This window comes from Aythya fuligula, chromosome 1 (genome assembly GCF_009819795.1).
Source record: "Aythya fuligula isolate bAytFul2 chromosome 1, bAytFul2.pri, whole genome shotgun sequence".
Classification (NCBI taxonomy): Eukaryota; Metazoa; Chordata; class Aves; order Anseriformes; family Anatidae; genus Aythya; species Aythya fuligula.
Window position 1 is genome coordinate 64206440 of NC_045559.1, and position 24908 is coordinate 64231347.

Below are 24908 nucleotides of genomic sequence, written 5' to 3' on the forward strand. Positions count from 1 at the left end.
TATCCCAAATACAGCACCTGTGGCTTGGCTAGTGGTGAACAACTAGCTGTTTCAGAAGGCTTCCTGGATCTGTCTGCTAAGGTCTGTAGATGAAGAGCTGTAAAGTATTAACGTGAACATGACTGGGGAAAAAAGTGCAATTTTGTATTGCAGCAGCAAGCGTAGAGATGTGGGAAAGCTGCTAATGTTACCAACATAATAAAGTGTTGCTGTTGGATAAAGCCACGCTGTGAAATCCCATTGTTTGTCTTCTTTTTCAGAGAAAGCAAAGCAGTCTTAGTTTTTAGACCATGGTGGTAGTGTTTTGAGTTTTAGATTGCTGATAAACGGGTCCAAAAGAATCTGTAAGAACTCTGATAGTCCTGTTTTCATGTGTGAACGTTAACACAAGTGAAACGGTAATTCTCAGAAACGGTGAAGTAAAGAAATGGTCCAGTTCTATGAAAAAAAAAAAAAGCTCAAGCAGCTTCAGATTAGGAAGGGGTAAACAAAGGGAGTGTGCCAGAATCCACCCTGCTAAAACAGATCCTTGTACTTTCAACATCAGCAGAATAGCGCCCCAAAGTCTTTTTGTGGTAGACATTATTTGACGATTATTGCGGATTGCTGGTTGGCGTACTGAATGGTTTAGCTGAAGGTTTGCTTCGCTCGAGTTCTTTGGTGGTTTGACCTCTGTCAAAAAACAGTTGTGGCTTCTACTGTGGCAGCTTATAAGACAGTTCTGAATTCCCAAGTTATGCTCGCGTTCTGTGATTTTGCTCTTGTATCACATCCAAGGGTATATGTTGCTCAACTTCTCATCTCGGTGACTTTTTGCAACAAACCACATGGCTCGGGTAAACTTGTAAAATGTGAAGGGGCGTAACTGCGATATAAAATCACTGATAATTACCGCCTAATGACTCCACTGGTAGACATCAACTAGGTAGGTTTGGGTGGGTGCTGTTAAAAACTGCAGGCTGTAAGCATGGTGATGTTTTAAGTATATTTTGTCACTTAAGGAGCATGAAATCTGAGGAAGTTGGCATTGGAATTTTGAATGGAAAGAATGAGTTGACGATGTACAAAAGTATTTTCCACTTTCCCTCTGACTTCTTTCCTTATCTTCTCTGGCAATAACGCGCACGGAAACAGCATCTTTTTTTTCTGGTTCCTGCGTGTGGGAATGGTAATTGTTCTTGCTGCTTACCTGTTCAGGAAGTATTCTCATTCCTCCCCACCACTCCTCTGCCCTCCAAACAAAACACTGTGTCGGTCATTGCCAATGACACTTTGCTTTATTTCCTAGCTTCGGCCTTCCTGTGTTGTCCTGTGGTCTCTGGACACTGTCTGGCAAAACATGGATTTTTTTTTGCTTCCTTTCTACTCCAGGATGAAGTGGATTTTGTACCTCTGCCTGAGTTTGGGCTGCCATATGTAAAAGAGCGATGAGCAGAGTTAAAAACTTGCATTTCAATTTTATCTCCCAGAGCTGCCTTCTTCCAAACAGATTTTTCCAGCTGGTAAATCGGTCTTATGGAAATGTGCTTACAGTTCTCTTGGGAATTTGTCTTTTACTCTTGCCTTCTCTCTTCCCCCTCTTCCAGCCAAATCTCTTTCTAGGAAGGGGGGGGGGGGGACCCATGGACTAGCATGAGCTTCAGCTGGATAGGGTGTCTCATTTCAGATACACTTTCTGCTGCTTCTCAGATGACCAAAACATAAGTGACAGCTGAGTTGTCTGTTTGTGCCGTGGGTCAAGGGCAGTCCAGCTCAGCAGTTTCCCTTTCCTCTTCCCTGAGTTTTGTTTGGAAGCGGTCATGATTTGCTGTTCTATATAGTCATCCTCTTGTCATGAAGACCAGATGGAAATACGTCAGTTGTTTCATGTATAAATACTCCATCCAACAGCTGTGAGTTTATCAGGAGTCACTGGGATCACAAGCTGGTGACCAAATTGTTAGTTTAGAGGGCTGAAAGCATTACTCCAACTTGAAGTAAATAAAGCTGTACTACGACTCTCTTAGGAACTATCTTAGCACTAGACTCATGGAAAGAAGAAGAAATGAAGTTGGAGCATTTAAGTTTGAATTTCTTTTTCAGGTGAAGTTTTATTATTTTATTTTTTTTCCTAGAGTATAAGCAAATCTTACACTGATGGTGATGGTTCAGCCACTGTTGCTGGGTTTTAGTGGTGCCATTCCTAAAAGGATTGCTCTGAAACCTTCTAATTGCCTCCTTTCCTTTTGTAGTTTTATTAGGTTAAAACATTTATCCAGACCACTGGCCAGTGATCTGGATTTCTAGTGGAAAAACCTGAGATACTTGTTGTGATCCTAGCTAACGATGAATCAAGAGTAACAAGGTTGATAATAAATCTACTTGATGCTGATAATTAAGAGGGTTAACTTTGCAGATTGCAGAGGGTTTTGCTGCTATCCATGTGTAAATGAGCCTTGATTTATTCCAATAATATTGAGAAAGGGGAGATGGAAGTCTGCCAATGGCCATTGGCTATGTGTTTGCAAAATGCAATGTGTTGCATGGGCTACTGAGCATAATGTGAAACAAAGTGCCATAAAAAACTTGAGTGCTAAGTACATGACTGAAAAAAACACTTTAATGGGAGAATGGGCATGGCCATTAACTTAGAATAGCTTCTCTGCAGCAAATTTCTGTAAAGTGAGATCTTAGTTCTTGACTAATGAGCACTGCAGTGTATAGGAAGGAAATGGAATTAGAAATAAAACAAAAACTTGCAATAACTACAGGCTTCTGCTAAAAGCATGGAAATCGGTCATGTATTGGTTGAACTACCTGCTGCTCAGACCTTTCAGAGGGGTTGCGCTCCTTGCTTTAAAAAGCTTTCAGTTTCCAAGGGGTATTTAAGGCATTCTGAATGTCCATGGTTAACCCTTTTGTAAAATGGAACAATAAATGTGAGCTTCTAGACTTCACAGGCCACAAACAAAACACCAACAAAACCCACCCAAAGACAACCAACCCAAACCTCAACCCTTGTCTGGTTGAGCTGTTTTGTCTACACAGATCTGGCTTTTTCTTGCATTCATGTTTTGTTTTTAGAAACGGTTTTCTCACGGCTCGTAGAGCTCCCTAATGCAGTGTCTGTGGGATAGAAGCCCTTGCAGCCAGTACGAAACAGATGATTTGCAGCTCGAGAGGTTTGGGAGATCTAACGGGAGCTAAGGAGGCTGAAGCTGTTCTAGACTCCTTCAATGAGAATTTTCTGGCCTTTGAATTGCAGCTGTCCTTCAGCAAAAACGCCTGTTGTTCGAATCTTCATGGCTGGTCTAGATGATGGAAACAGCATGCTTTTCTCTGTCATATGGACAGTGTTTATGGGTATGCTAGAAGATGGATATGTTTAAACAAGTCTGCAACTTTCTCGCTTCAGAATCTCGATGGACTTCAGCTCTTACTGTTTTCTGACTTTTTAAAAATGGCTAAGTTGTCTGCAATGTCACGTTCTGATAAATGTCTGTTTTTTTAGCCATATAACGGGGTGACCTCTTGCTCTGGTATCAGAGCGCAAGCCAGCCTTTGACTGGAGTCTCATCTGAACAGCCATCTTCTGGTTCAGTGTCAGGTTTTCAGTTTGAGAGTCTGGGACTCATCAGCGCGTGCTCTTGGAAACAGCAAGGATAGCTGTTGCCTCTCTGTCTTTTCTTGGTCTTGAACAGAAGCTGCAACAGAGGAGTAGCTTGGGGGAGTTCTTGAGATGGAGCGGCATGAAGAAACATGGTTCATACTTGTGCAGCTCCTCTGGACCTTGCTGGCAAACCTCCCACCGCAATGATTTAGTGTTTGAATGTTCAGAGCAGGACTTCGTGACAATTTTTAAAATGATGGTCCAAATGGTTATTAAGCTGTATATAGTTGAAACTCTTTGCCTTTTTTTTTAGGCATTGCTTGCATAGTGTGCAAGCTGCTATCTTTTGCTGCTTCTAAAAGTATGAAAATGGGTTCGCTTTGCTTTCATGATAGGCTGGATTCCTTCAGTAGAGCCTCTGATCTTAGTGTAAGGACAACATGCATCTCTTTCCAGATGAGCTCTATCCTCTTCAATCATTAGAAATACTACTGCAATATTTTTTCTAATGCCATAAAACTGTTTGGTTTGAACCCAGGCTGCCGTGCAATGAAAAGAGTCTCTGTGTGAGAGCCCAGAACTGAGAAATCAGTTGAGTATGCTTGCTGTAATGCTCTCAGTTAGTGCACTGCCTGTGATGCATGTGCTTAACGTGAATGTCAATCAGGTCTTTTTTCCTCTGACAGCATGAATACAGGTCTCTCATCCAGTGTTAGAAGCTGCTTTTTGAACTCCCTCCTCACTGCACTTTTTGGACTGTACAGTCAAGCAGATTGAGAAGTCAGCTCTGTAGCACAAATACATAACTTTCCAGCTGACTTTGGAAGAAACGCGTAGCTAATGCTCTGTATTTACATAATGGTCATCTCCTGTTCAATTTTTTACCAGCACACGTGGGACTAATACATCAGGTAGCACCACTTGATTCCTGTCATAAGATCCTGCTTTGTTTCCCAACTGGCATGGCTCAACCACTTGGGCTGTAGGATTTCAAGCTGAGTGTCTGTTTCAAGCTTGTTTCAGAAGCTTCAGCCAAGGTGGTGCAGGTGCTTCAGAGAAGTGCTTACTCTGTTGCATCCAGTGCCTTCTTGAGCTTTTGCACTTCAGAGTTGTCAAGCGGGGACCTAAAAGCAGCGTTGAGACAGGTGAGCTGCCTTTGTTCTGAGGAAGTATTTCCAAATAAATATTCTTGAGAATATTGCTTCAAAATAGATGGCGTTTTTGATATGAGACTTATCTGGAACCTCTGTTATCTTTTTAAACTCCAAGTCTTGATCCATGTTACAGTCTACCAGTGGTATGTGGTAGTGTCTCTGATGCCCTCTGAAGGAGTTTGTTCCGCATCTATTTGTAAATCATAAAGCCAATGCACGTGGCGTAATTATTTTTATATAGCACGCACAAGCCAAACTCAGCATGGGAAATACAAGGTAGGCTGTATGATATAATTCAGTTCCCGTGTTTCTGTTGCAGATGTTTAAGCTATTAAAGTTTGATATCCTCAGGAAAGGCATACTCCATCAGCGCATAAGTTCCTCTGAGGAATAAGGATTGAAGTTTCCAAGTAGAAAATCTTCTGTGGAACAGCAGCCTCTGTTTCTGCAGAAGCAGCAGTCTTTGCAGCTTAGTTCCAGTGATGGAGAGCTAGCTGTGGGCCTGGCATGTTGTAGATGGTCTGATGCAAACATCTGTGAAAATACACTGCTCAAATAGCTTTAATTATAGGAAATACAGATCTTGCAAAGTAATTTTTATTTTAAAAGCAAACGCTCTTGTTAAAATCCATCTGCTTTCCCACAAGCCTGAGAGAAAGATGTTTCTGGATAATATGTTTTTACTGCATTTGGCAATTAGATTCTTTATCCTTTCAATCCAATATATTTTGTAAAATAGAGGAGTTCATATGTTTGCAGTTTGGCCTTTTAAATACCTTTTGGATTTTTCACGTCAAACTGGACTAGATAATTCAGGGTTTAAGTCAAGCAGGGCTGCCAGCGAGCACTGTTGCTATACAGGCTGCAGGGTTGTAGAGATGTTTTGATTTTTGTGTAACGCGAGTTGTCATGATTGCGCAGAGGAAAAATAGTCGGAAAGAAATGTATGTAAATGAAACAAGTGCAAGAAATCTAAACAGGCTAAACATAGCTACAACCGGAGTAGTACTTGCCTACTTTTAGTTTTGTTCTAGTGTTTAGAATCTAGCACGCTGTATGGAAATGCTTTTTTAATTAGCTCAGAGTCAGGTCTGTGCTGTGTCTCATGCTGTGTGCCCCTCCTGGGAAGCAGAAACTTGAAGGTGCTTTGGGAGGAAGGGTTGGCAGGAGCTTGCAGTAGGAAGAGGCAGTTATCCCTTGGATTAGCTGGAAATTGGTCCTTTCCATCTCTTACCTCATTCTGGATGCTTGCAGCCATTGTCTCTTCTACCGTCCTAAGGTTTCACCCTGCTCTTACAATACCATCTTGTTCCACTGTTTATTTTTTGGAAAAACGTGAATTTTGGAGAAAAGTGTCCAATTTTTACAAAGGTGATCACTGCCAGTAGATTTCTCGTGAAGCCCTTCTTTAGGTGTAAAGTTGTGAAATCAAGTGAGATAAGAGCTCATAGTGGCACGGAAATTTCATCTTCTACCTTACAGCCATACGTGTGTGACTAATTCCGAACTGGAGTTGTTTGGACTGAGTCAGCATTTTAGTTGACAGTACTCAGGCTATCTTGGTTTGCTTTGCGCTGTATGTTAATTTGCTGTGCGGATGGAGATCCAAATGATTGGTTATGCAGACCTTCAGCTGCAGATAACGCGGGCACTGGGTCTGTCTGAGAAAGCATGCTTTAAAATGACAAGTCGCAAGAAAGTTTGAGAGGTTCAATATGTGTTGGAAGCACAGAAGAGATTAAAATAGCATCAAAAAACTAGCAGCCTCTGTAGCCAAAGTGCTCAGGGCAAGAGCAAGCAGGGGTGGAACTGCAGCCCTTTGTTTGCAACGGAGTCTGGATTTTATTACTTGCAAAGTGAAATCACAAGGGGGAATGTCTGTTTCTGGTGGACAGAGATGTTGCAACTGATTCTGAAGAAGCCTGTTCATAAATTTTTCAGCCTGCTAACAACTTTGAAGGTAGGACTGTAACTCTTGACTGTGATTAATCTATCTGTCCAAGTCCTGCTTACTGGGCAGCCTCTTGGTCTTGTTCTTCTTTCACAATTACAGGCTGTTAAGTATTGATGCCAGTGCGGTTACCATAAATTTAGAGTTTTAAAACTTGCTACTCTGTACTCTAATATTGTTGTTGGCTATTGAAATCTATTTCCCATATTTCTGAGGTGTTGCTGCAGCAGGTGCTTGTGCTTGGCCCTTGTTTTTTGGTAATCAGAGAAAACTAGAAGCAGATACTTTCCTTTCCTTTATGCCCCTCCTGGAAGGATCCAATTTTGTGGCCCAAGCTGTAAGTAATTAGTATTAATTAGTATGAAGTGTTCTACAGTGCACTGAGATGGGAAGCTCTAAGCACAGAAGTGCTGTGGTGGCAAGGAGACAGTTGTCTTCTCAAGAACTTCCTGGTGTTTTGAGGAGGTAAATCTATGATGCTTCCACTTTTGATCCCCTAGCAAAAGCAGTCTTAAAATTGGATCCCCGAGGGACTGTTTCACACAGCTGTCCATCGGAAGCACTAAGTCTCTATTTGGATCAGAGCCATCCTGTGCAGAAGTTTTTATATTGTCGTGGCATCTCATGGAAGAAAAAGTACAAACCTACCTGAAATTGCTTCAGAAAGAATCTTTGAGGTTCTCGTTAATATCTCTAGATATTAAGCATTCAAACACCAGCAGTTTTGATTAGAAACTTCATCTTGCCATTTGGGTCATTTCTGAGTTAATTGAACGTGTGGGAAGGGCAACAGGACCTGATTCTGGGGTGCTCCTGGACTGTTGCTTATGTGGATTTCTTCTTGCTTTTACTTGCATCCCATTGGACAGAAGGCTTTTATTCTGGAAATTAGTATAGCTGCTCTGCAAGATACCTATCCTGAGATCCATCCAGATCCTGTTTCTGCCTGTGATAAATAATGTTCCTGGGTAGCCTTGGTTGTCTCAGGAGTGGGGAAGGATAATCCTTTCTAGCAAGAGTAAGCCCATGTACTTGATGAAGCAGTAACTGCTAGACTTGAGACTAAAACCAGCTCTGAGTGTCTAGTGTCTCCATGACACTCTGTAGCTTCATTAAAATTGCCTTCCTGGGATGCTGCAAGGGGTGGTGAAATAGAGCACGGAATTTAATTTAAACAGAAATACGGGATGCCTCAAATCCACTTAACTTCTCTTACCCACAGAAATGTAGTTATTGCCACTGGAGCAAGGGATGCAGTACCAGAACACTTGTGCAGCTTTTCTGACAAACCACTTCTATTTGAATTCCTACTTCTGTGGCTTCTTGTGTATGCAGACTTGCTGAACACAGGAATGTCTTTTAGATGGAGCCATGGTGCTAAAAATGTTTCCAGATAACTTTCTGGCTAAGGGAACCTTTTCAGTGTTAACGTTGTTAATACTTTGGTGCATGATGTGCAGAACATCAGATATTTCAGTGTATGGAAAGAGTAAAGCTTTAACTCTTTGGGGGATGATGCTCTTCAGTTCACAACCACAAGTAATGTTGAAATGCAGATAAAGTTCACACTTCAGTGTGACAAAAGAGGAGGTATGTTGAAAACAAGGAAACATTTTTACAGATTCTGATGTTCTATTTAAGGTAGACCCTTTGGACCACAAGATCCACAGATCTCACGGTTTTACTTTGACATTTGTTCAGTGTTGCTGTTCAAACAATTGAAATAATGGCACCAGACCAAGGACAGTATTTAACTAAAGCACAATATAATGACGGACTTTCTGGATAAGCTGTAAAAATTTGAATAGCTGATTCATACGTTAGGTTGTGGTGAGTATCTGAGGTCTTTTAGGTCATGCTTGACCTTCTAGCAATGCAGGATGTTCCCAGTAGCGTTCTTCAGAGAAAGCCTTAGTCAATACAGAATAGCCCTGCCCATGGTGGTAGTACCATATATATTCTCCAAATGCTAAGAAGAATTGGGAATATTCATCCTAAACTTCCTCTAGTATTTTTCTCTAGCTGTCTGCCTTGAATCACCTGGGAGATTACCCTGTTGATAATCTTTCATCTCAACTCTTACAATACCACATTTTAGTTGTTGAAACCTTTTCCTGGAGGTTAATCCAACTCTCTAAGTATTTTTCAACTTATTTTAGTCCTTGATTTATCGTTCTGCAAAGTCACTGTGTTTATGTATTGCATCTTGAGTTGCTTTAGAGGATACAAGCTGACTGCTCTGTCCAGCTGCATTTCAATTACATTGTTTTCTTTTGTATTTTAACTCATTATAAAGTTATTCAGAGCTGCACTGTAAAGCCAGCTATACTTCTGGATACTTAGTATGCTCGACTCCACCACTATTTGTAGTTTTTCTTCCTACCGCTTTCCCACTGTTAAACTTTTGAGTGTTTTCTCTCTCTTGGCTCAGCGTTGATCATTTACCTTCCTCTATGAAAGGTGATATGCATATTTGTAAATTTATATTTGATATGTTTAAATTTATTTTTGATATTGATTGTCACTTGTAAACACAGGTGTCTTATGTATGTGGTATCATCACAAGAGTCTAGTAAAGATGTGAGTGATGGAAGAACATGATTTCCTAAGTCTTCCTGCTAGGTATCCATGGAAGACTTACTACTGCTTTCTGCTTTCTTTCATGAGAGGAAGATGTGCATTAAGTTAGATCATAGGAAGATGACATTATTGTTGCATTTTTATTATTTTTACTGAAAGATAATGCTCCTCCAGTTCATTTTAGGACTTTGATATTTGTGGCATGCTAGCACTAATACTAGCACGGAAGCAACTCATTTCTAAGACCTCATCTGGAATGCAAATTTTGGTCACCTCATAAAACTCTCCATTGGTAAATGGTGGAATTCTTTAACCTTTCCCTACATGAGATCCCTTTATGATTTCATCCCCCTTACTTGTGGGGGAGTTGTGATGAACCTGGGAGGAACACTGGAGGAGAGATCTAATACTGAATGAAAGATCTGTCGGGGAGTTTTCTGTCTATTATGTAAGGATTTTCTGCTGACTGCCAGTACTTGGCCTATACTTCATGTGTCATCCTGGTATGTCATAACTGATAATCCCCAGTTTTGTAAAGTATTTCAAGTACTCGTTTTGGATGTGTTTGCAGAAGAAGCAGCAAAGCTAGGAAGATATAATTAGGCTGCATATGCAGGGTATGTACCTACGTTGTATATAAACTTGAAGCTAATGTGTGTTGTTGGCTGATGTGAGTTAATTTTACGACTGGAAGAACATGGGCAGGCCCGTAGGGAAAACTTCAATGCTTGAGCCAGGTTAAGTTTGTCACTTCTGGTTTTGTGCTGGGATTTCTGTAAGGGAACTAGTCAGTGGCACGGGAATGTTACTAGTTTGTGTGTGTGTCCATCTTTGCTGATCTTCTGTAGTTTTAAGTATGGCTTATAAATCTTGGGAGCCATCTTCTCACTTCTGTATCATTTCCAACCAGCGTATCAGTGCAGCTTGGCACCATACAGAAAAATGGAAAATGGAGATAGAGAACTCTTCCCGTTGTCCACTAGTTCTGTGAAATACTTAGGATGAAGAATTGCACTATGCTTTTGACTCTCTAAATTGATTGGCCTCTATCGGAACTGGGTAAGGGTTCACCCTACTGTTCCAGGCTTTTGCCTACTCATGAAAGATTCTTATGGTCATACAGAAATATGTGAAATGAAAATAGTGACAGTTGCTCTTTAGGTACCGTGAGTTAATAGATGAGTAAGGGAAACAGAATGGGTTACGGAGGAGGCTTTTTTCTTGCAGTATTGTCACCCCCTAAATGGAGAGTTGGGTTTTCCCAGTCAAGCTAAACTGAGGTGATTGAATGTAACTTCCCCCTCTCTAACAAAGCAATCGTTTCAGCACAAAATGAGAATTGACACGGGCTCTGAAAGTTTTAATGAGCCATCTGAGCCAAGTGATAAGATGGTCCAGCTTGTTAATAGCACATCAAGAATTCAGTTCAGCTAGCACTTCAACTCTTTAATAAGCTATATATATTAGACATAAGCCCTATTGTGAGCTGATATCAGATAGCAAACTTACCCCTTTATCTTCCATGGATCAAATAGAAATGTTAAAGTGAAAATAAATAGAGTTTTCTGTTCTAGTACTGCTTATTTCTGTGTAGCACAGCATTTTGATTACTGTCCCTTATGTTCATCCTTTGAGGCTGAACAAACTAACTAAAACTTTCAGCATTTTTTTTCCCAGACTTCTGTGTAAGGAAACACAAATGCTGCCTAGAGAAATCCTAGAATAGAAATGACTGAAGCCTAAACAGTTGCTTGCCATTTTTAGACCACATTTTCAATGACCTGAGAGATTCCAGAGAAGGTCATGCCTAAGCTGTAGGTTTCATATCTGCTGTTTTATTTTTCCCTCCTATTGGTTGTGAGGAGAGCAAAGAAAAAACACGTAATTGACTTGATAAAGTATGAATATAAGTTTTCTGAAGCTACTGTGTAGTTGTCGTAGCTGTATTCTGCACTGTGAAGAGTGCAAGTGAAATAATTGAGATTTCCTGAAGGAAACTGTGGAATTAGGCAGTATATCGATTTGTTGTCATTATTTTCAGCAAAACTAGAATTTGGTTCTTGGATCAGTTCCTCAACCCAGCCTGCTTACTTTGCTTGTAAACATTCAGGCTGGCAAGATAAAGAGGGGAGAGGAGTAACACAGACTTGTATTAATGTGTGTTTACACACGGGGCAGTCCTGGAGCAACCTCACAGGTGGTGTGATTTTTTTATTTTTATTTTTCCTGGGAAAAGCTCGGTGCTTTACTGCCTGGTCATGCCCATGTTTCTTAAAATTGAAGTGGAAAGCTAAGAAATCAGACAGCGTCCTTATCTTGGTAGCCTGTCAGCCAGCCCTGTTCTAGCTCTTTTGGAGCTGTATAGGGTCTTTTCTCCATCAGTATCTTTTCTGGAGAGACCTGGGATGTATCTGGTTGTCCCAGCCTTTAAGCAGCATGCTTTCCTCTGTCTCCAGTGAGCATGGTATCGAAGTGCACTGGTGTGCCATCTTTGGCACTGCTGGAAATACAAATTCCTCCAAGTGCTGCTGTCCGAAAAGATAAACTCTGAGGGTAGTGTTGCAATTTTTTTGTCACCTTACATAAAGAGGAAACATTCCAAACTGCTGCTGCCCTGCAGAGGGGCAAAAGTTTGTTTGCTGCTGCTGTTTTCCTGATGCATGTTTTATTTACACGCTCCTTATCTTCTGATTCCACTTCTGCTGTTTGTTCAGCGTGAGGAAGTGAGGCAGAATGACTTCATATCTACCTGAGTCAGTGCGATCAGCTCTGATGCAGCGTTCCTTTGTTTAAGCCCTTTGTTTTTGCATGATGCAGTTATTCCTGTACTGACTGCTTCCTGTACAGCAATAGCTGTATTAGAACTAGGCCTGTTCTGAGTGTCCTTGTGAAACCAACTTTCTTTTTTCTAGCTGAAGACTTGGAAGAAGCTTGTAATTGTGACTAGTTACAGGTCAGTTGTGTTTAACAATGCTAGAACTTGGTACCAACAAGCACATGGGTCACTATTAATGCCTTGTTATCAGAGTATCTCAGTGAGGATGGCTCTTCAAGCATAGGTCAAGTCTATGACATTGCTGCCACCAGGTGTCTTAGATGCTGCTTCTGTGCCTGCTGGCACGGGTGCTGCATATATGAAAGTGGAAAAAGACCACAACAGAGGACTATAATTATTGGTGGTGTTCTCCCTGCTTCCCCCATGCTGATGAATCATAGCTTCATCAAAACTAACAAGCAGTTGCAGGAAAAATGGGGAGCAGTGCTAGTATCTTTCAATCATATGTGTAGGCTTTGGTTGTGGATACTCCCTCTTTAATGTTAGATGAAGTTGTATTTCTTATCTTCTGAAGCTTCAACATCACCTCTTTCAAAAATGTGTAATTGACTTCAGACTAAATCCTTTTAGTGACAGCAATATTTTTTTTTGTGTGCATGATATTGCTAGTTCTGACACAAACATTAAAAAAAAAACGCCACGATACAACACCCTTTATTCTGTCTTTAAGTACAAAGTAAAAAGTTACCGGTGCTTTCAGTAAATCACCAAACTATTTCAAATCTAGCTTTGGATTTGTATAGGATTTATTGCCGTGAAGCTTAGACAACAGGAAAAATAATTCTCTTCCAAGAGAGAATTGGAAGCTCCCCTCCAAGTCGTACATTTTCGTATTCAGTGTGTTAGCAGAAAAGGTCAGTTGTGCAAAGATACATGGAAGTACCTCCATCGTGCAGACTGCTTCTGACCTGTGTGGTCTGCTGTTTGCCAATTCTTTGTGTTTGTGTTGTTTTTTTCCTTGTGTGGTATGGTTTCTTATGAATGGAGGAACCCTATTGAATCAAGCCCTGAATCAGTAATCACCTCGGAAAGAAAAATAAACAAGGAAAGCCCAGAGGTTTTTTTTTTTTTTTACTGACCTATTTTCTCCATCCAGTCACCAGAACAGTTAAACTCTCATGAGAAGTTTGTCTACATTTTGATTGATGAAGGTTTGTCTGCTCCTTTTTTGATTATTAAATTGCATTTGCCTCCTCTCCTTCCACCCCCAATCAGTTCACCCAAGTATCATCTCTGTCGAGATAATGTGTACAATTTCTTGAGTTCTGACCTTTGGGTAGCAGCACTAAACTTGCACATCTTTGCTGTATTGCTTCTCTCTATTGATTGTAAGATTATTGATTATAGTAAGATTATAATCTTATAAGATTATTTTCTGCTGTGCTATTCTGATTTGTGCACTGAAATGCTAGAAATGAAAATGCAGAAGATAACCTATACATTACCTTCTTTTCACCAGGAAACCATACAACTTAGCGTGAGTAATCCCCTGACCTTTCACTTAGGATGATGACTTGTGTTTTTGCCTCAAATTCAGAGCATTTTTGAATACTTCACTTGAGCAGGGAGAAGTCTACATAAAACTATTTACCTGTAATCATGAAGTTTAAAAGGTGTAGTAGATGTTTTAACCATCCTCCCTTCCACTGTGTTAAGTATGTACATTATATTTTAGTGTTAGGATTATTTGCGTGCTCACTTCAACTGTCTGTAGCTTATATAAGGTTGAATCTTCTTGTGGAGACCTGCCAAGCAGGGACATGAAATGGTACTTAGAGCAAGCGTTACCTTGGCGTTGCCTTTCATTCTGCAGCCCATCCCAGTTGCTTTGTCTTCAGTCTTCAAATTAAGATGAGGATAAGGAGGAAGGGGACTGAAAATTGCTGCTTGTTAGCATCCAGAATGTAGGAGTACTAAATTCCTCAGGTTTACTTACTTATTAACTAATCCTTCTGTATTGATACAACTGCCTGCTTTTCTGCCATTACACATCTTTGTTTTGGGACTTGCAGCCTAATATCAAGAAGAAGATATTCTTCCCTTCCAGCAAGCCACGTGACTTCATGCAAGCACAGAGATCGATGATTGATCTTGGTTTCTAATTTCTCTAAGTGTGGACAAGGAAGCAACACTGAAGTAGCAAGGAAACCCTTTCTTTCAAAAACCTTTCCAGAAATCTTTGCAGAGCTGTTTCTGGGGATGAATGGCCTGGGCTGTTGGAGGGACAGCTAAGGAGTTCTGTGTTTGGGAGATGCCTAGCCTTCTGAAATCTAAGAGAATTTTAGATGTTGCTTTGTGGTGAGGAAGCCTGACTCTTTTCTTAATTTTGTCTGTTTTGGCAAGCAGCTTTTTTTTTTTTTTTTTTTTCCTTAGCTTATCTTTTGGCCAATGTATTTATATTTTTTGGCAGAAATAACATTTGATTTATCTGAAGAACAACCAGTGTGTATAAGATGACAGTCTGTTTTTAATAAATTATTCCACGTGTGCGGAGTGCAGTCTGGAAGCACTGAGAGCTGTGTTCTGACAATTCTTGATACAGTGACTTCTTGTGTACTGTGTTGGGGTATCCAAATGTGGCACTCACTGTCCTCAGTAGCCACAGTGTTAACATATTGCCTTTCTAAATGCTTTATTCAGCAGCTGACAACCTTGGCAGCTAATGGTCTTCCCCCGTGTGCTCAGAGCCCCCAAATTATTATCAAACTCAAATTTTGGAAGCAACCCCTACTATCTTACATGGCAGAGACTTGCCTGTGAAAGGCTGGGCTATTGGAAGGTAGGAGAGCTGTGCAAAGAAGCAGGAGTTGCTTGAACAGCAAATGGTTTGCAGACCTGATTTGTAGCTCCATGGTTAGCTAAAGATTTATGTAACTCTATAAACATCATGTTATACAATTAAGCTTCCAAACAGGGTGCTCAAATGCTCTGAACATTTGAGAAACTGTATGCCAAACAACAAAAAAAAAACCTCTTGCATGCTTTTACAACAGCAGATGCTCAGCTGCATTTAATCTGTTCTTTGTGTTCAGAGGCTTGTAGAAAGGTACATTGGTGGAAGGATATGTGCAGATCCTTAATCAATCTTCATGTCTGCTGCTGTACAGAGATGCATTTTAAGCAGTATCTCCCCCCTTCCTTTTTCTTTCTCATGTTCTACCTAGTCTTTTAACATTAGGAAGTCTAAAGTGGTTTCTGTTGACACAGAAAAGTAGATGCAGCTCTTGTGCAGCCAGAATTCCGTTTCTAGGTAGGGACTGCATAACGCTGGATGATTTTTAAGCTCAGTGGATTCTTTGTTGATATTTTGTTAATCTAGCTTAATGGTCACTGTACTCATTTTTCCTCTTAACTGCTAGATTTTTTCAGGATGAGAACACTGCAGCCTACAAAGCCTTGGTTCCATTAGCAGCGCTGAATATCAGAGCACTGTCTTGCTAGCTTCTCCTCTGATGACCCCTCATTAACCTTGCCTAAAAGGCTTGCAAAGCCTTTCTCATATGCTGCACAAATGCACACAGAAGAACATTTGTCTGTTCTGTATACTACTTCTTCCTTTGAATAATAGGCTGGGAGCTGCAGTAACTTCCCCCCAGATTTCAGCCATTTGGAAAGCTTGACAAAATGCCACTTGGTGTAACCTCAGCAGAGCTGGATATTTCACCTTGGTTGTGAGTCAGTTTATCTGTCGTTCAACAATGCTTTGAAAGCTGACGTGACCATACATTGTCAGAGCACATCACTTGAAGAGGAATTTCTTACTAATTTGCCTGGTGTTTTCTAGCACATCTCTCCTAGATAAAATCTAGACAGTGCAGCTCTAGAGTAGTTCTTAAAACAACACACACAAAACCCCAAACCAGCCGAAGCCCACTGCCTATGCGAGCAGTGTAACAATGCAGAATTTCTGGATCTAGTGGCACGACGTGCAGAAAGCTAGCAAAACCTGTCTCTAGTAGGCAAAGTGCTTAGTCTGTTTCCTCTGTTGGGTACCTTCCTCATACTGTGGAAGAGGGAGCAGCTCTTTCAGTTCCTTAGCAGCGTACAATTAACTTTTAAGATGTATATCATGAGCAGAGAGTGGATCTAGTTGCTGCCATGTGGGGTATTTCTCTCATTGTCCACTTGCTTGGTTTCTTGTGCCCATGTGCTGGAGAGCAGCGTGGTATGTCTTTAGTGCCTACCTGTGTCCATTTAAGGCCCGCTGAGTGTGTCAATTCTGTCTGTAATATCACGTAGGGTTGCTCATAGTTAGCAAAAATGGACATTGAGGCAAGACAGAGGGTGAGACCCTTACTTGAGCTCGCTGTGAGCAGAGCAGGGTGGCCGGAGCGGAGCATGGTGCCTCCCGAAGGCAGCTGCAGGTGTGCTGTGCAGGTAGGTGGGCTTTCTCGTCACTGTGTTTCTGGGACAGCACTGAAAAATTCTGCAGGAAGTTGGTATATGAGCAACCCAGCTGAAATTTAAGATTAATTTAGGTGACAAATGCATTTCCTTTCCTTGTTCAGAAGGATGCTGAACAGATATTGAGCTTTGGCTGGAAAAAGTCACCAAGGGAATATAGAGAACTTCTGCTGATGTGCCTCACTTTCTGTGGCTTGGCAAACCAGCTAATTTATGTGGGGGAGTGTTTTTAGTTGTGTGTCTTGTTTTTCTTTTTTCCTCTTCATTTATATAAGGTACCTAGGCACGGGGATAGAAAGCAGGTAGTAACAGTTCGAAGTCACGCTCCTCCAGATGGGGTACCTGGTTTATCACGAATGGCCAAGATTTCTGTCTTACATAGAATAATGTAAGTACCTCTGACAGCTGTTTCCTGACCAAAAGAAGTCAGAGGGAAGTACGTGGATAAATGAAAACTGCCGAGGAAAGGTTATTGAATGGTATTGAGCCAAACAATTGTTTCACTTACTGCCTTTCTCTGTTCAGGCCCCTGGCACTGCAGAGCCATGGGTCACGTGCTGGGAAGCCTTGCTGTTTGTCCTGGCTTGTCAAAACAATTTAATGTAGGTGGAAAGGAATGAATGAAATGAACAGAGTGGGCTTGATGCATCTGTTTCAGTTTGTTGGAAGGGCAGCCCAGTGATTGGGATGTGGCACTCGAGTCCTTCGGGGAAGCTATCGGTTCAGGAAGAACAATGCTGCCCAATTTATGGGATAGTTAAGTCCATTTTAGGAAGCAAGCTCTCCTCGAGTTTGACAGCTTGTATATTTTTAAATATTTGTGCTATATCGGCTCAGCACATGCTATAACTGAGATGCGAGAATGTGATTTGCTAATGTCTAGGCTTAGGAGTTCGTCTTGTCTGCCTGGGGTTGCTTCATTATATGGTAAAAAAGGAATGACTGAGGGAGGAGGGAGGATATCCAATTTTTTTATTTTTAGTTGAAATTCCAAAACAAATTGGTCTTTGAAGGATAGGATAACAAGCCATATATTATTAGCTGTTCTTAAAGTGGTTTCTTTATAAATTTGTTTCTCAGACTTAAGAAAAGCATCTTATGCCTTTTTTGTTTTGTTTCTGGCTATTAAAAATAAAAATGTAAGTTAAAACATTAAAACTGTTTACCCAATCTTATGCTTTGTGATACTGAAGTGTCAAATTGTGGAATCTGTTTTTGCTTTTGGATGGAAGCAGCAAATAGATGCTGCTCTGATCTTTCTATATACCTCTTTAGACCTCAAGCTGCAGGGAAAAAGGCTGCAGAGGATATAGATCTTATTTGATTCACCTTTAATACAATTTAATCAAAGGTAATAGCTTACTTTAAATGATACACAATGATGCTTTTTATGGTTTTGTTAGAGGTGGAGATGTGCAAGAGCCACCCTTGCTCCACTGCCTTCCTTTTGCTTAGCCTGTAGGCTATTTGCAGCTTGCATTGGAAGGTAGTTTGTGCAAGTATAAGCACCAGTCTGTGTATACAGATTAATTTGGTTGGTATAATTGTACATGAGGTCTAGTATTTTCTTGATTGCTGGTTTTCTTGCCTTTTCAGGTGCATTCATGGTTTTCTGCTACCTAGTTGTTCCTTTAGGGAAAGAAATAGAAATACGTGTCATGGATGAGTGTGGGATCCAAGGCAATGAGGGTAGTTAGAGGCAGTGTGCATTGCTAGACTTATGAAACAAGTGGCCTCTCTGTCCTTTTCTTACAGCTCTGTTTAATGTTAACTTTTGCTGTTGCAGTGCACTCCTGGAAGGTGTGATGTTCCCTTGGTTGCAAAAACATAGCTGTTTGCTCTGGGTGGGATTTGTGTTTGTTTGCCTGTGTTTGCGTCCTGACTTGTCTGAGTTCATTAGGGCACTATGACTTTCAAAGAAGTGTTGAATTAGTCTATTGTCGTTGTCTGGATTTTTTTTTTCTTCTATTAACGCCAGCACTGAAGTGTTGAGTGTCTGCTTTAAACGTCACAGATATGCTTGCAGGAACACGATGCTACCATTAATGTGACCAGAAAGAGAAATGACTCAAAATATGCGTGCCCATTAGGAGTCTGTTCATTGATAAGAGTGATTAGCACTTGTTAGTTTCTATTTGGGGCTAGCAGTGCAGTGCTAGGGAAGACTGAATGAGGCCCTTAAGGGAGATCAGGCTTACGCAGGTTTAGATGAGAACTTAATGTCAAGTGTGGGTTAAAATTGGTTAGTCATGTTTGAGGTAGATGACATGCACAAAAATGCACAAAATAAAGGAAACTTATCCAAATGGACATCCACAGTCTACTTCTTTTAGACAAATATAAATGCAAGTATTCATATTACATAGCTAAAATTAAGTAATATAAAAAAGTAATTGTTGCAGCCAAGTGCAGAGGCTGAGAACACTTTGCTTCATTTCCCTTGTAAAAATATTATTTTATTGTAATTTTATGTTCTAAGGATTGAGTTTCTTAAGGCATGTGCATATGATCTGTTGATTGAAGTACCTGTAGCAGCTCATTGCTTTTCTGCATCGCAGCTGTTTGTAACAGTTGGGATTAAATTGGCCTTGGACAGAATTTGTGCTGCTGCTTATTGTAAAGAAAGGAAAACTATTAGCAGAATAAGGTGGCTCAAATGGAAGCATTCCTTCCATGTTGAAAATAAAAACACAACACAATCTCATCAGATGTGAGTATTTACGTATTTGCTTAGTGTTTCTGCAAACATGATCTAGCAAAACTTACGCTTGCTCAAGGATGCTTTCTTTTAGGCGCGAGGGGAAGTGGTAGTGCTAATTTCTGCAGAGGGGAAGTGGTAGCGCTAATTTCTGCAGAGAAAAATAGTTTCAGGATTGAAAACTCTTGATACCTATTAGTTAAATTCGTGACATGAATTTGGCATCTTCCAAAAAAATCCCAAACACAGAAATATATGTGATTGACAGTTATAAGCACTGATCTCTGAAGTAATTGCAAACCTGTTGTCAAACTTTCACCTGGAAGACTTTTACACACCTGAAAACTGGAGCTTCACCTAGAAATGAAGTAGGCTGTCCGTGCACAAAGATACTCTGTGGGCCTCTTAGAAAATGTTGATAATTTAAGTGACTAGAGGATGTTTTAGATATTAACGTGGCTGAATTATATTGAGAAAACACATTAACTGTTAACAAAGGAAAAGGAGTTACAGCCTGGTGGACAATAGAAGGTTGTGAGCAGTATGAGTAAACCCTGCATGCTTATACTGCCTTCTAATTGAAAAGGAAATATGAAATGGAGTGACTTAAAATCATTGCCCAGATTTGACAAAGGTCACTAAGTTATTCGTAAATAATGGGTAGAAATGCTGATTGTAAAATTCTTGTCTTTAAGTGTATCCTGACATGTTTTGAATACTACATATGGATCCAATTCGTGTCAGTTGATCAGGCTGACTGGTGTGACTATGCCTTGGGAAACTGACAAAACTGAAAGATGGAAGGAGGCCTTTTCTCCTTCTTTTGAGACTTGCAACTTGTTCTGGAAATAGCTGGTCAGACTCCTGAAGATATTGGATAGCCATTTGTTGGTAGATAATACAGTAATATTGTCCAGGAATGCTTTTTCATGGTTTGTCTCTGGCCAAAAGCTTGCTGTCTCTCTAACGTGAATTATGTCTTTGTTTTCCTTGATGCTAGATTACAGGAAACTTGCTCAATCATGAGGTCATACTTTTAATCTAAGAAAATCTAACCCAAATTCATTTGTCTACCGTAAGTGCATCCAACAAGTTAGGTTTGTTGCTCTGCTGTCTTCATGGAGAGTTAATGCAATCTCTTACCAGTGGTCTGGATTCTATAAACAAAGGAATAACTTTTATACATACATACATATATAATATAGATATACATATATATAATATAAATATATATCATATATTATATATAATATAATGCATATATATATTATATACAATACATATTATATATATATATTAAAAGAATATCTGTGAAATGTGCCTCAAATGATCCTGTTTTGCCTGTCCTTGAATACTCAAACGTTTTAGGACGTTAAGTTCCCCTTCTACCTCAAGTCAGACAACCTCTTTGGAGTGTGGGAGGGAAACAGGAAGAGAAAATTCCCAGTCTCCCTGGACTTACCTCTGAGAGCAATCAGACTGTAAAGGAAACTAAGATTTAAACAAGCAATAATAGAATGTCTTCTAAATAAAGTATTTAACGGTAACTGCGAGCAAAATGGCATTTAAAAGATGCTGATGCTTGTTCACTGCCTGTACATAATTGTTCTTCAGATTGTTGCTTTTCTAAGCAATAAAGCAAAGCTTTCTTTTCTTTTTCATTAGGATCGGAAACTGTCCAAGTCAGAGCGACAAAGATTTAAAGAGGAAGCTGGGATGCTAAAAGGGCTTCAGCATCCCAATATTGTCAGGTTCTATGATTCCTGGGAGTCTACAGTCAAAGGAAAAAAATGTATTGTTCTTGTGACGGAACTCATGACATCTGGAACGTTGAAAACGTAAGTAAATTCAACCATGTCAAAGCATATGATAAACATTAGCACAAAATTAGAGCACTAGAAGCAGCTGATAATTCAGGATAGATAAGAACAAAGCCCTTTTAGTGGGAACTGAACTTCTGTAGGGAAATTCTTGTTTAAGAAGAGTCTTGGTACTGCAGGGTACAATGGATTATTCTTCAGGTTAGCAAAATTGTCAGATTCTTCTTTGTGACAGTAAGCACATGCAGGAGAACTGTAAGATTTTGTGGTCTCATAGAATGAGATTTTTACTTTTCAGACCTTTTCCCTTTCCTGTCAAGCTCACTTCTGTTTGGTGTGAGGCTTTGGATGTAAAAAGAAACAAAACCAAAAACACCCTTTTTATTTAGTTGAAACTTCATGAAGTAGTACCTGAGAAAAACCTGAAAGTATTCGCAATTTTGCCATGTAAAGTAGTTGAGTGAAGCTAGATCTGTCTTTAAGTCAGACACCAGCAAATCAAACTGCTGTGAGGGCCCTCTAGTGGTGTGTAAAGCTTGGAGGGAGTTAAACAGAAATCATGCCTTTGTCTTGCACTGTACAATCTTGCAGAGATGTGAGCTTGTTCAGAAGCATACAGTTGTCATAAATCTACTGGAATTAAAGTTGCCAGGATTTGAAATTCATATATTGTGGGTCATTGTCTTAATTTGGTGCCCATTTAAGTCTTGGAGAGGCATTCAGATCTTAAATATGTGAGCAGACTGTAGGAGCTGGAAACAATTTGCAGTCTATTTGGTTAAAATAGCCTGTGAACTTTTTGTGTTTTTTTTTTTTTTTTTTTTTTTTTTGTGATGCTTATTGATAGCCACAAATGGACATGCTTAAAGCAGGAAAAAATGCTCTCGGGAGTCTGAAGTAACTATATGGAAGTGTTTGTCTCTTGAAATAGTGCTGGAGGTTTAAAGATGTTACAACTTTTTCTTTCTCCATATGTTTGGGAAAGGCTTTTGTTTTTCTAAAGGTTGTTTAAGGTATTTCAGATTAAGTAATAGATCAATTGCTTTATGTCCTGTACTTAAAGCAGTATAAAGGTTTTACAGCTCTGGACAGGTGCTTCTATTTACAGTTACCTATTTTCATGATAGTCTGTGTAGTGTTAGATGTAACTTTCTTTTCTCCCTTTTTTAGACTGTTCTTTCCCTCACAAATGTAATGTTTGGATTGTCTTGTTGTGTAGTAGCATAAGCAACATAAGACAGTAGTAACAGACAGACATAAGATAATGTTTTGATGGGAAGAAATACTTTAGATTTGCTGGCCATGGGATTATTTTCTACTCTAAATGATGGTCTTTTTTTTTATCCAGAAAAAAAAACTATTTTTCTTTTTAATTGCTATCTCTTAAACTGTAGACTTTCATTTTTTTCACCATTGTGTACTTCGTTATATTTTAGTTTATTCTTGTCCACTTCACTTAAGACCTGACAGGTAAATTGTATGAGAAATTTCTGAAACACCAAATTTAATATGATTAATATCATATTTCGCTTACCTGTGTCATATTCCTGGTTTTGTACTGCGCAGTTGTTTTAGCATATGAAATTTGACGAAGTATAACTTCCGTATATTTTCAGTATGTCTATAGTATCTGCTTTTCATGTAAGTGGTATCTTCCTCATTTTGAGACTAGGGACATAGCCATCGTTGCCACTTTGTTTTAAAAAAAAATAATGACCAGACTTAAGTTTCAACCTCTAGTCTTGTTTCCTGAGGACACTGTAGTATGTGCTTCTGATCTACTTAAAAAGAAAGTGTTAATTATCTGATAGGATACGTGCCTTCGTAACTATTTCTGCTAAGTTAGTAGGGTTTCCTCTAGCTCCTGGAGATGAGATGCTGTGATAGGTCACGAGCCTTCCTGTTTAAAAAAAAAAAAGAAAAGATTGAGACAGCCAAGCTCTAGTTCCTGTTTTTCTCTGTTCATTGTAGTTAACTATCAGGAGTGTTCTGTGCTCAGATCAAATACCTGTCTTTAATGTAAAATAGCCAAGAACGACATTAAGAGCAAGTTCAGTGCAGGGTCACCAAGATGGTCAGGGGCTGGAGCACCTACTGTCTGAGGAGGGGCTAAGAAAACCAGGCGTCTTCAGCCTGAAGATGGGGAGCCTTTGGGGGAGACCTCGAAGCAGCCTTCCAGTGCCTCTGAAGAAATCAGAGGCTCTTTTCCTTAGTGTGTGGCAGGAGGATTAGAGACAGCAGGCATACATTGAAACAGGAGAGGTTCAGACTGGGTATAAGGAAAAAATCCTTTACACTGAGGCCATGGAGCAGGTTGCCCCAAGTCCATCCTTGGAGATTCCCAAGACCTGACTGGATATAACCCAAATTTAACCTGGTTGACTTCATGCTGACCCTGCATGGAAAGGGCACTTAGACCAGAGACCTCCTGAGGTCTCTCCTAACCCGAGTTACCATATAACGTTAGGAAAATTGAAAGCATACTGGCTAATATGGCTGTCCGTGTACTTTTAAGTATTTATACATTTCCATTTTGAAATGCTTTCTGCCCTAAGTGACACGTGCCTTAGTTCATGCCAGTGTTATGGAAAAATTATAGCAACACTGCAGGATGCTGGGTGATGGTTGGACCCAGGTCCTTTAACAGTGAGGAGCTGGCAGTAGGCTAGCATAGTTGAAACCAAGAATGTAATTAGGGATTCCAGATGCTGAACTGAAGTGCCCCTACCATGTGATCTTTGGAACAGGCTCAAGAGAGATGAATGAGGATTGTGTCAATAGCAAGAATTCAAGTGGTAGCTGATGTGATCCAGGACCTCCTTCAGCTTGTCTCCTTCCTTGGCTTGGCTTTTCCCCTGTCCGTCTTTACGTTCTGTTTTGAGACTCCTTCTGGAATAAGGTCCTGATTGCTTTTACAGTTCTGCTTTCACAGCAGAATTATTGCTCGCAACTTGCTTTCCAGATCTTCCTTTGAACTGGAGAAGTTAAAGTAACAGGGATTTATATATTGAATTTTTATGTTGGCATTGATTTAAGTAATTTTATCAAGATTTATGCTCCTGGTTAAGTGGATATGCAGAAGAGACTGAACACTGCCACAGAATAATGGAACCGGACTTGGTTTTAAGAATATGTCTGCTGAATTCCATCCTGGTCACGGAATTTACCACCAGTCTTGTGGCAGTGTAAAACTGGTCAGATTTAACTGAGTAACGTTGGCTACATAAGAATAAAGTTACTGCTGTATGCAGCAGCTATTTTAGCAGCTCCTTCTCTAAATGTATTTCAGCCTGCATTTTTTAAAAAGGAGAAAGAAAGGAACTCTTCACTTTAAACTCTTCCACCTGGAGAGGGATAGTGGGACTACACAGCTGGAAAACACTTGAATACTGTCATAGGTTGTTTACCCTGTGGCATCTCTAATCTGTTGAAGTCAAGGAGTAGGATAAGATCATGCTCCTCTGTCACAAGGATTGGAAAAGATTGGAAAAGATTTTTTGACTCTTCTGACATGGATTTTAGAAAGCAGCAATGTTAGAAGAGTTAAGGCTGTTAGCACAGTTAAGGGATGCTGACATTATGTACGAACTCTTCCCCATCAATTCTTTGGCATAACATTTTAAAAGATTTTTTCTCACGTTCTTACCTGTCTGTAGGTTTGAAATAGCAACTGCTCAGATTCAGGTGATCACATCTCATGTGGGATAGTACTAGGGAGGTGATCTCTGAGAATTTCTGATTTGCTTAGCCACTCAGCAAGTAAATTTGTATCAGATTTAAAGTGTAATCTGGGGTGCTTGGTCAAAAAGTTTGGACTAATATTGATAACCGGGGTATAATGACTTCATAGCTCATGCACAGTTTGCAACAGCTCAG

General features: G+C 40.0%; 1 protein-coding gene across 10 annotated transcripts in view; it reads left to right on the forward strand.

Moving 5' to 3' along the window:
• WNK1 (WNK lysine deficient protein kinase 1) overlaps nucleotides 1-24908 on the forward strand; it is a 104783-nt gene that overhangs the window by 12600 nt on the left and 67275 nt on the right. For all 10 annotated transcript variants that reach the window (XM_032191393.1, XM_032191401.1, XM_032191421.1 and 7 more), the window contains exon 2: nucleotides 20878-21050. In XM_032191393.1, the coding sequence (XP_032047284.1) occupies nucleotides 20878-21050 (173 nt within the window). The remainder of the gene's footprint in view (nucleotides 1-20877; nucleotides 21051-24908) is intronic.